Here is a 10442-nt window from a genome sequence, read left to right as displayed (position 1 = left end):
CAGCTTGCTGCAAATTCTGGGAAGCAATACAAACTAGCATCGAACTGCCAATAAGACACACACTTAGATTAGCCCATCATCATTGTTTGAAGTGCATAGGCAACTGGGTGAAGTCGACACGGCTAATGACGCCCGACGATTCAGGCAAGAACTAGTTTTGCAGGCAGCAGCATCAGGCAGCAACAAGCAAGCCGCAGCGGGCCCGTGCCCTGCGACCACGGCAAGGGGGGAGATCACGTTACGTGGGGCTTGTCCCAAACCAGCATAGCGTGGTTGACGCACAAGCCAAGCGCAGAGCAGTATAAAATCTCGCTCTCCCTTCGAACCTCAACTTGAAAACCATTCTAGTGCAAGGGCATTACGCGTGACAGTGAAGATTCGTCTGAGTCCGTGTTATTGCTAGTTGAAAACTATACTTTTGACCGCTTCTGCCGGAACCCCTCTGGGGATTCGACAGGGAATTTTTGGCATCCATTTCGTCTCGTCAACGGAGAGAAGCAAACTTTTCATCGATCACGTCTCGCGTGCGCCGCGGGGGGTTGAAGAAGAGTGACCAGACAACCAGCTGTAAGAAGACCAGATGGCACACGGACGAGCGACGTGCTTTTGCGCAGAATTTATGTTGTTTCCGTGGGATGATGATCAAGTCGAACGAGGTCGACGTGCATGAATCCGTTGCAGTGCTCGGAGACGCTGTCGATCTTTCTGCACCATGTATGTGTGGAGGACGCACACCGTCACCAGCAGCACCGCTTTGCCAACACACCCTTTTTCTCGCACAACATTCACTCTTTCTTCCTCACCCTTTCCACGTCATGTCCTCCGCTCCACCTACGGTTCTAGTGACAGGCGGTTCGTCCCTTCACAAGGACTCAAGTACCACCGTGAATGCTGATTGACGTCTCTCAACAACAGCATCGGGCCTGCTCGGTCGCGACATCATCAAAGCTTTCGAACGCGACGGAGATTGGAAAGTAGTCGGTACTGCACTGTCAAGGGCCAATCCCCCGTCCATTGTCAAGCTCGACCTGCAAGACGACGCCGCCATCAAGCAGCTCCTGGATGATGTACAGTACGTCCAGTCGCCATGCATGTGTTGTGCTCTTTGTTCGCAGCAGCTGTTCCGCGCATCATGATGACGATTGTTATACGAGACCGTGCCCATGCTGAGCTTTAGACTTGCTTAAGACCAAAGGTCATAGTACACAGTAAGGATCCGTCCATCCCAAATACGAAAATACCGTTTGCTCCCGCAACGCTCTGGACTCTCTGCAATCGCACGTTCACTGACTCTGGCCGTGTCACGCACAGGTGCGGCAAATCGATTTCCGGACAAAGTCGAGGCAGACAAAGCCCTCGCCCACGCCGTCAACGTTGCGCCTACCCGCCTCCTCGCTTCTGAAGCTGCCTCTCGCTCCATATTCCTGATCTACATAAGCACCGACTACGTCTTTCCCGGCCTGCCTGGGCAGGCACCATACACGACGTCCTCACCCGCCGCACCGACCAACGCGTATGGCCAGACAAAATATGAAGGCGAGGTTGCCGTGTTAGAGCAGACGGCGCAGGGTAGCACCCAGCTTCCCGTGCCTGCGGTTGTCTTACGTGTGCCTTTGCTCTATGGACACTGCGAGAAGGACGACCCGTCCAAAAGTGCCGTCCACCCACTCATTGACGCCTTGTGGAAGGCGCAAACCTTGCCACCAGGCGCGCCCAAGATCAAGGTCGACGATTACGCGTTGCGCTATCCGACGTGCACCGAAGATGTCGGCCGTGTCTGTCGCGACATAGCCAAGCTGTACACCTCTGACCAAAACCGTCCAGATCTCCCTCGCATCCTTCACTTCTCCGCTGAGGAGCAGTACACGAAATATGGCATGTGCAAGCTGTTCGCAGACGAAATTCTGGCGCTTCCCATGGAGAATGTTGTGCCGTGGGATCCGACGAAGGACGAGGGGCAAGCGACGGCTACCGTGAGACCGTACAACACTCACTTAGACACAAGTGTGCTGAAGCACTTGGGCATCGATGTCTCGACGATGAATTTTCTTGCCTGGTGGTACGTTACATGACCATCTGCCATTTTTCGTCCGTCACCTTGTCACATCGTCTTCTTGACTGCTACGCTTCCATTTGCTGCAACGCCCCACTCCCTGTCTGCCTTGGTAGTGCGATGTCTCCCCTCTCACATTGTTTCATGCAATCTCCTGGGGACCAGGTGGGCGTGAAACATTGTTAGCCCTGCCCTGCCCTGGCCCCTTACTCAGGCCGAACGCCCCCCTTGTTGACAAGCGGAACAAACAATATAAACATCTATATGAGCTGTGGCGGTGCTGTCTGTCCTCAAGCTGCCTTCTTGGGAAGTCGGTGCCGATCGCTCTCTTCGATGAGTGTACTGCATAAGGCTTGTACACCTACGTACACCTTTGCCCATGCCATACAGCGCACATGCCCGGTGTCCTCGAATAAATTAATGAGTGGCAATATACACACTTTTGTACGTACACTGACCCGTTCACCCAGGAAGCGCGAGCTCAAGGCGTTCCGTCACTGAGTGGTGCTTGCACGTGCTATGCCCGCTGCATTCACTCTTCCAGTTGTCTAGCTACACATGCCATGTCCGCGGTGAGATACGTACATGTACTTTTGTAAACAAAACTTGGCCGAGAATCCGCGAAATCTCCACACGGTGGCATTCGGGTTGGTATGCTTGTGCGTGTGTATTCTTAGAACCTAATGTGGCCACTTGAAGGTTACATTGTACTCAAGTTTCCTTCCGGACAAACACTCGAAGAAACATGTGGCAAACAGTGCCAAACATACTTTATGTAATGGCCAAATATCTGCGTCCCACCACGCTTGCCCCTTGCTCTTCCGACTCAAAAATAATTCGGCGGTTTGATCCGCATTCTGCCCTGTGAGATCTCCTTACTAATCGAGCAGAGACAATAAGAAAAGTGTATCCTCATGGTAATGAAATCCAGTGTGCCGCACGATCAATTGCACAAGCAATGCCTTCCAAAATTGCATCATCCGATTCTACTCCTTGTCGTGTTCGACGCTTTCCCTTCCAGCGGCAATCGAACCGTCTTGGCGGAACACTTTAATCTGAAGAATGCCTGGCATGGATGCGTTCCACGGCGAACCCCATCGTGCAAGCATCTCCGACATCTCAAACAGGGTTCTTTCGAAACGTCAATCCCCACATGTGGCGTAGTACGTGCTGGGGAAACCTGTCGCCACAAAACAGAAGCTGGCGGTGAACAGTGCCCTGCGTGTTTTCGTGGCTTTTTGGTTTTTTTTTTTTTTCTTTTCGGCTCGTGCGATCTACACTTTTGCTTTGCGAGGCGGTGCGAGTAGCTCGCAGGCAGGTTCGCGTCGCGGCCCGTCTGGACCGGCTAGGCCGCCGAGGCTGGGGCTCATCTTTGGCGACGCACTGCCAAAGCGGCGGGGACACAGTCCGGAAAGCAACGCTGTGTCATGTTCCCCTCCCGCTTCGGGGATGACCGAACGGCCCTCGTTGGTTGTACAATTCGTCACTCGATCCTCGGGTTGGACCGTTACGTCGGCTGCGGGAGAAAGAATCGAAAGAGCAGGCACAGAGAGAATGGTAGCAAAGATTTTCTTCATTTGGCCAAGTCTGGCTCAAGAATCCAAGGGTTCTATGATATACACACATGTAATCATTGAGGTGAAGCCTTCCCTGATCCTGGTGGCTGGCCTCTTTGACAGGAAGCCTAGAAAAATGCAGATTGTACAAGAACAAAAAGTTGATGACCCAAGTGCTCGCAATGCAGAGTCTCTGGCGGTAAGAAAACAGCGTAGAAGAAGAAGAGGGGTTAGAATTTTACATGAGGTCGCGTCCTCATAGTAGCGGGCTGATGTGTCGCATCTGGTGAGCCCGAGCATGGAGATGTCGTGGATGCGTCCGCTTCTCCTTCTGGGTAGAGGCAATGGCCTTGACGGCTCCGCCGCTGCACTCGGTGCCGGCGGCCATCTGCATTGGCGTGGCGCAACCCCAGGCGCACATGCCGAACGTGGTCGAGTCGATACAGTAGAAGCCTGAAGTTGAGCACGCAACCTGACCATTTGTGCACGAGCCGGTGGTGCCGGTTGATGCGCCTGTCGAGCCTGAGCCTGTCGAGCCTGAGCCGGTCGAGCCGGTCGCAGCTGGAGCGACGGCCGAGGTGACGAAGGTCGTGGCAATCTGGGTTGCAGTTGGGGAAGCTCCTGGTGCGAAGACGCCGCCTGGGTTTCCTGAGCCCGCTCCGGTGTTTCCGGTACCTGAGCTTGGGACGGCCGTGTACTGGCCGCTGCTGGCAGATGTTGCAGTGCTGCCCGTCGAGCCGCCTGCGGTTGTTCCTGTAGAACCGCCCGTCGAGCCTCCGGTCGAACCACTACTACCCTGACCTGTACCACAACCGGTACCCTGCATGAGCTTCAAGGGGTAGTTCAGAGTCGTGTCCTTGGTGACATATTGGCCTGGATCTGGAAAATCAGTGTTGAATTGCTCGGTCGTGCTGCAGGAGTTGATGCTCGCTAGGTTGGCAACGGCCATTGCGGGCAGGCTGTCCATCTGGCCTATGCCACCAGTGATGGAGACTTTGGCGCAATTCATGTACATTTCGCGGTTTCCGATATTATTGAACCAGGTCCAGGCTAGAATGGCATTGCCATTCTGAACTTCCTGAGGAATTTGGAAAGTCAAATTCTGGTACACGCAATCGGGCGCACTGGTTGGGCATGCCACAGCCGTGGGAAGATTGCCCTTTGCATTTGTTGGGCATCCACCAACAAAAGAATGTATGACCTTCCAATTAGCTGGATCCTTCAGCTTAGTAGCATCAGTCTCGTAGGTGAGAGATATTTGACAGGATCCACCACCATGAACGGCAGTGTTTGCACCTTGGCCGAGATCGAATTGGAGTGGCTGGCTACTACCAGCTGCCATTGAGGTGGTCTGCCCTTGGGTCAAATCAGCACCGTGGCATGGAAAATTATCTCCTGAAGCGTCCAATGGGTCCTTGGGAGCGGAGCCAGGGATAGGCACGGGTGTGCTGATGAAGAAATGTGCGTTCGCAGATGCGAAGAGTGTGGCCACAAAGGCGGCTGAGATGCTTTTGCAAAACATTGTCGTAGAGACTGTGTTGTGAAGACTGAACTTGTTGGATTCGAAATCGCAGAACCGGCTTGCGACGTGAGACAAATGTCAGCTCGAAAAGGAGTGTGCTGATCAGAAGCTTCACAGAAAAAAAAAGATGGTAATGCTATGCCACAGGCAAGCGATGAAGAATGAAGGAACGAACTGAAGGACTAGCCTTGACTATGCAACGAGCTTCAACAGATATCAGTCGAGGGTGACAAGAGAAACAATTCGAGGAGCTGATGCGCCTTATTATAGGTCTCTTCCGAGGAACCCTCAGCCCCTCTCCTGGACGGAGCGTGTGTGAGAAACGGTGATCAAGCTTTGACGATGCCTCTACGTGCATGATGCTGAGCCACAGCGGAGAGGATGTGCGCTACAGCGCAATGACGACCAATCTGGACATGGACTCATGGCGTAGCTCAGAACGGCAGAGTATGGCGTGTCAGGATGTGGATTGTGGTCCGTCCACTCAGGCCACTGGGAAGATGGAAAAGCAGCATTCTCTAAGAGCCAAGGGGTTCAGAGTCAAGCGGCCAAGAGAAAGCCAAGAAGTCAAAGGATGGAGCTAAGAGAGTACGATCGTCGGTATTGGACCACAAGAAATGGGACGGGGTATGTGTCGAAACATCTAAGCTGTGCACAAAGCACAGAAGGGGGTTTCTCAGGAGTCGACGTCGTAGGCCTCGTGCTAGCTGGAACCCCGTGTGGCGCATGAGGGCCTTGTTTGCTGGCTTCGGGACACCCAACGGCCTCCCCTATCGATAACTGGCTGTCGCACGCAGCACGCTAGGTGCCTCCGCCTGCGAATCAGATGCGTCAGCTCCGGTCTTGTTGTTCACTTCGCGGAACGGAGGTGTTCAGGCTACCACTGAGGTTCTCTGGTGTGTGTACGGACAACGCCGTTTGAATCTTGCTCGCCGCTGTCATGATTCGGTGATCTGCCAAACAGAAACAATTATCCAAGCCTTTGACGTGGTTGGGCTAGTAAGTAGGGGGGGACTGAAACATTTGTCGACAGCGGAACCCAGTTCGATCACAAGACCACGAGCTTTCTGGGCAGCGGCAGAAAAATCGTCAACATCCAGACTTCCTTTCTGCAGGCCGGATGTCATAGCGGTCACATCTGAACGTAGGAACCCGCGTCGACCAGCTCCACCGAAATTTCATTAGCCTCCGCCGTCGTAGCATTATGCGACTCCGCATGGACGAACGAAACTCGTGCACGTGCAACAGGTTGCAAAACTATTGCGATCCTCGTAAGAAATTTATCTTGTCTTTTTCGAGCAGGTCAACATGTCGATAAATTGATGTTTCTGGTCCCTCCTGGCTTGGCAGAACATATTCAATATCAAATCTCGATTTGGGGCCGTCTGAAGATTCTCGAAAGATTTGCAATTGTTTCAAATGGCCCTTGCCTTCTTCTTTTGTTATTTATCGCCGGAAGCACATCGTCTCGGAAAGTTCGACAATGGAGGCTTTTGTCTCCGTTTCATGTGCATCAACATCGAATAGACCGCTTGAAAAGGTTGAAAATACTAGAATGCGACGCTGGAGATTACATGTCACCTAAGCATGGCGGACCAGCATCCGCGCGCGATGATACCCTTCAGATGCAATCAAGCGGTTGCAGGATTTCTGTTCAACAAGATCGTCTATTCACACCTCATTTTTTATCCATTCCTTTCCGCTCGGAAGGAGAACAAGGTAACCATATCGTAGAGTTCATCAATACCGAAGAAGAGCCAAGACTTGACAGTAACGCTTCATTGAACAGACTTTGCTCGATTACAGCCATCCGCTCTCCATAGCTTTTCCAGACTTCCAAGTCCGGAATCGAGCTTTAACGTGCCGACTTCGCATCGTAGCCGGAAACATCCACCTCTTGTTGTTCGATGAAGTCGTGAATGTGTTCCCTCTTCTAAGCGCCACAACATACGGGCGTTTCTCGATCCCTACGTGACTTTCTTTATCTGGTCCAATGAAACTGCCAAATCCATATTCGGTGCCAAGGTCGTCAAGATGCTTGATGAGTGTGTGATTGCGAAAGGCTGCTGTGCCTCGCAGATCTCTCACCGCTCTGCTGGATGCAAAGTAAGCAATGACCGATGCCAGGTCGGTTGGCATGCGACAGAGTATTTTCCAAGGTCGACGTGTGTAAAGCACAACCGTCACGATCAAGTAAATACCCAGAATGGATTCTGAAAGAAGAAACATTGTTTTCGACATAAATATGCGCGTTGTTGGCTGAAGGACAACTCCCGAAAACTCCTCCTGGTTACTTCTGTTGAACACACTGTCCTGATTCTGCTGGAGCCAAATGGCGAAAAGCTCAGAGTAAAGTTTACTGAAGGGAGCCAAAACGTCTTTTAAGCCAAGCTGAGGGGCGTTTGGATCGAGCAAACGATTGCTGTCGATAGCTTGCGCTATGAGATAGTTGCCAAAATCCGATGGGAAAGAGTCGTTGTGCCAGGTTAGTCCAGGATTGAGGATAGATTGATGCGCTTGGCCGATAATATCGGAGGCGGTCGAGAGAAACATTGAGTCATTCGCATACAACGCGTGCAGCTCCTCGCTCTGAAGAACACGATCATCTCCGCCTACAGTAATATCTGCGAGGCCAGTCACGAGTCGGCTCCGGCAAGCCATGATGAAGGCAGAGTATGATTCGACGATTGAAGGAATTGTAGGGCTATATTCAGTCCCAGGCAGTTGAGTTCCATTTACAAGCTTGCCATGAACCCACCCTGCGGCCAGATGTTCCTGACAAAATCGATTATCGTCGATTGAGCTTCCATTAATTCCCTGCAGGGCATAGGTGAACTCATACGAGCAATTCCCAGTGGGTCGCGAGAAGATATTCAATGGATCGACAGTCAGCCCATTTATTGTGTATGGTCTTGGCACGCAAGACACTGTAGATGCATCTCTTTGAAGGACAACAATCAAGTCATTTCTCGATGGAATATTGGCGAATCCCGAGTCGTCGAAAGCTGTTCCCGTGACATTAAACACCGAGCCTTGAGGTAAAGTTTCGCAATCTAGGGCTGCGCCGAACATATTGGTCGTACCCCGGCGTGAATATGAAGAATTTACACTATCAGTATTATGGAAAGGCTGATAGAAATACTTTGCATCGACCCACGTCGGCAGCGAGGTGTTTGCGGTCTGATTCGATGTCGCAATATAAAATGGTTCCACGGTATCCCCAGTAGTTGCAACCACTGGAGGTCCGCTTCCATTGAGGTTTGCGAAATGCAAAGTCATTGGTCTGGTGAACTGTGTTTTCGACGCGAGATCAACTATGGATTCGAAAAAAAGTCCACTGAGCGCCACCGACAACACATTGGCAAGTAATGTCATCGTGCATACAGTCGCAAGAAGATAGTGTCGTTTGTATAATGCTTTGCCCACAACAAGTTGAGGCGGCAGCGAGCTGAATTCTAGTCCAATTGATTTTGAAGCTATTTGCGTGTCCTTTCGCAGTGTTTCAAAGGGTTGTAGGTAGCAAAGGTTACGATTCAACATCGTCCAAAAAGGCTCGATCATCGTACCGATTCCTGTCGGAATATAATTTTCCAATAGCTGTCTAACGAATCTGTTCGAAGTCGGAATCGGTATACCGTTATTCCTCTGTACTTGAGAATATAATATTCCAATCATAATAAAAATGATAAGAAGGACAAGAAAGAATGCCAAGCCGATCTTGAGCGAAAGCTCGAAAGGTTGAACGCCAGGTATAGCCTCTTCGCTGCTGTTATACGATGCTTGGGGTCTAATCGCATTTCCGTTCATGTCATCAGAAGTGCCATTCCTGTCGAAACGCGTCTGCTCCAGATATATATGATGGTATCCATTGCCTGACTGATTAAATTGAAGACGGAATTGCCTATTCTTGAGCACGGATTCAACCTCCTCTGTGGTCGAAGTGTCCATTTTAGCAAAAAGCCGCAGAAGCGCCTCGTCATCTGCAACTAAAGACATGGTTGCGGCAATACTAGCAGGGTCTGCCGAGAGCTTAGTTCGTCGAGTCTGTGAAAAATAGAGGAGGCTAGCAGCGAAAAGACATGCAGCACCGAGTAAGGCCTGGACAATGTATACGAAAATAGGGACCGCTATGATGGCTTCGGTTTCAACCTCGATCTCGCCATCTACTGCCGTCCCGTGGTCTAGCTGGGGTAGAAGCACGTCGGATAATTGTCGCGCAAATAGTAATCGATACGCATTTTGGTAAGACAGTGCGAGTGTTTGTGGGTTGAGATAGTCTGACATGGGCACTTTGAGTGATCCAATCGCAAAAGGTGCCATCTTGGAGAGAAAGCCAAGATACAGCTGAGAATCTTGGAGGTATGAAGTCTGATCAGGCCAGTAGAGTGTAGGGAAATCTGTTCTAAACCGATCTTGTCCCTCGCTCATAGCTTGTTCAAAGAGGCTTGTGTTGAAAAGTTCGATTGGGAGTGGCTCGGGAGCTGCCAAAGGTGTGATTGTGACGATGCTTCGCTCTGGTAAGCGTAGCGTGGCGCGAACCTTTTGTTCAAAATATGCTGAACGACAATAGAGGTTAGTTACACTAGCATTGTCTCGCTGTTCTGTCGCAGTCATATTGGCGAACACAGGAGCTGACACATGAGCCTGGGACCATTGTATCATGAAGGTGTTCGATTCATTTGCTGGACAGGGGCCATTTGACAGGTAATATTGCGCATTTCCGTCAATATTGTAACTAATTTGGATTAGACCAGTGTCGATTTGCTGAGTGACTTGAAAAACGTACTAGCCAACGTAAAGAGTGTCGAATATTTTAGACTCATCCGTGTTGTTCGATCCAGCAGGATTGCGAAGAGCAGGAGCACTGTAGGAGCAGCCCCAAGAGCTATTCAACATGTAGACACCATTGCGCTGCCATAAGGTAGCATTTTCGCATGATACATTTGCGAAGTATTGTTTAGTGACACCGGTCCAGCGCCCCTGGGCCAGATCCACCGAACTCGAAAGAGGACCAAATGGAGCTAGCATGGCATCTCTCGTCATGAATGGTTGCAATGTCTCATTCAGCCACAGGATGCTTGAGACGGATGTTGCCGATTTTGCTGAAAGTCCTTGTGTCTGCTGCTCCAAAGACAAATGAGAGGTAGAGTAGGCCATTGGAGTAGAAATCGTCTTGTTGACTGTAGCCGTCGCAAAAATGCCTGCTTGAGAGGGTGTCAAGCCCCAAAATACAAATGCTGTTGCCAACGAGGCTATTAAAGGACTCCAATGTCTGCGCAAACGTAAGTCGCTTGATGAAGTGAAGAAAAGA

General features: G+C 50.9%; 2 protein-coding genes across 3 annotated transcripts; one reads left to right on the top strand and one right to left on the bottom strand.

Moving 5' to 3' along the window:
- Positions 1-751: 751 nt before the first annotated feature.
- On the top strand, positions 752-2858 carry PV09_02227. 2 transcript variants are annotated; one of them, XM_016355236.1, is made up of 5 exons: positions 752-852; positions 916-1072; positions 1189-1208; positions 1312-2059; positions 2524-2858. In XM_016355236.1, exons 1-5 carry the CDS (start codon positions 816-818, stop codon positions 2552-2554), a joined length of 993 nt encoding a protein of 330 aa, XP_016217252.1. In that variant the 5' UTR covers positions 752-815; the 3' UTR covers positions 2555-2858. The 2 variants fall into 2 exon arrangements, with proteins under 2 accessions (XP_016217252.1, XP_016217253.1); XM_016355237.1 differs by lacking the exon at positions 2524-2858 and having other exon boundaries at positions 1312-2457.
- PV09_02226 (uncharacterized protein) lies at positions 2026-5792 on the bottom strand. Its single transcript, XM_016355235.1, has one exon. It carries the CDS (start codon positions 5129-5131, stop codon positions 3866-3868), a length of 1266 nt encoding a protein of 421 aa, XP_016217251.1. The 5' UTR covers positions 5132-5792; the 3' UTR covers positions 2026-3865.
- Between the last annotated feature and the right edge of the window lie 4650 nt (positions 5793-10442).

Source organism: Verruconis gallopava (genome assembly GCF_000836295.1).
Source record: "Verruconis gallopava strain CBS 43764 unplaced genomic scaffold supercont1.5, whole genome shotgun sequence".
NCBI lineage: Eukaryota > Fungi > Ascomycota > Dothideomycetes > Venturiales > Sympoventuriaceae > Verruconis > Verruconis gallopava.
Note: the sequence above shows the minus strand (reverse complement) of the source record. Positions and strands in the feature narration are given on the sequence as shown.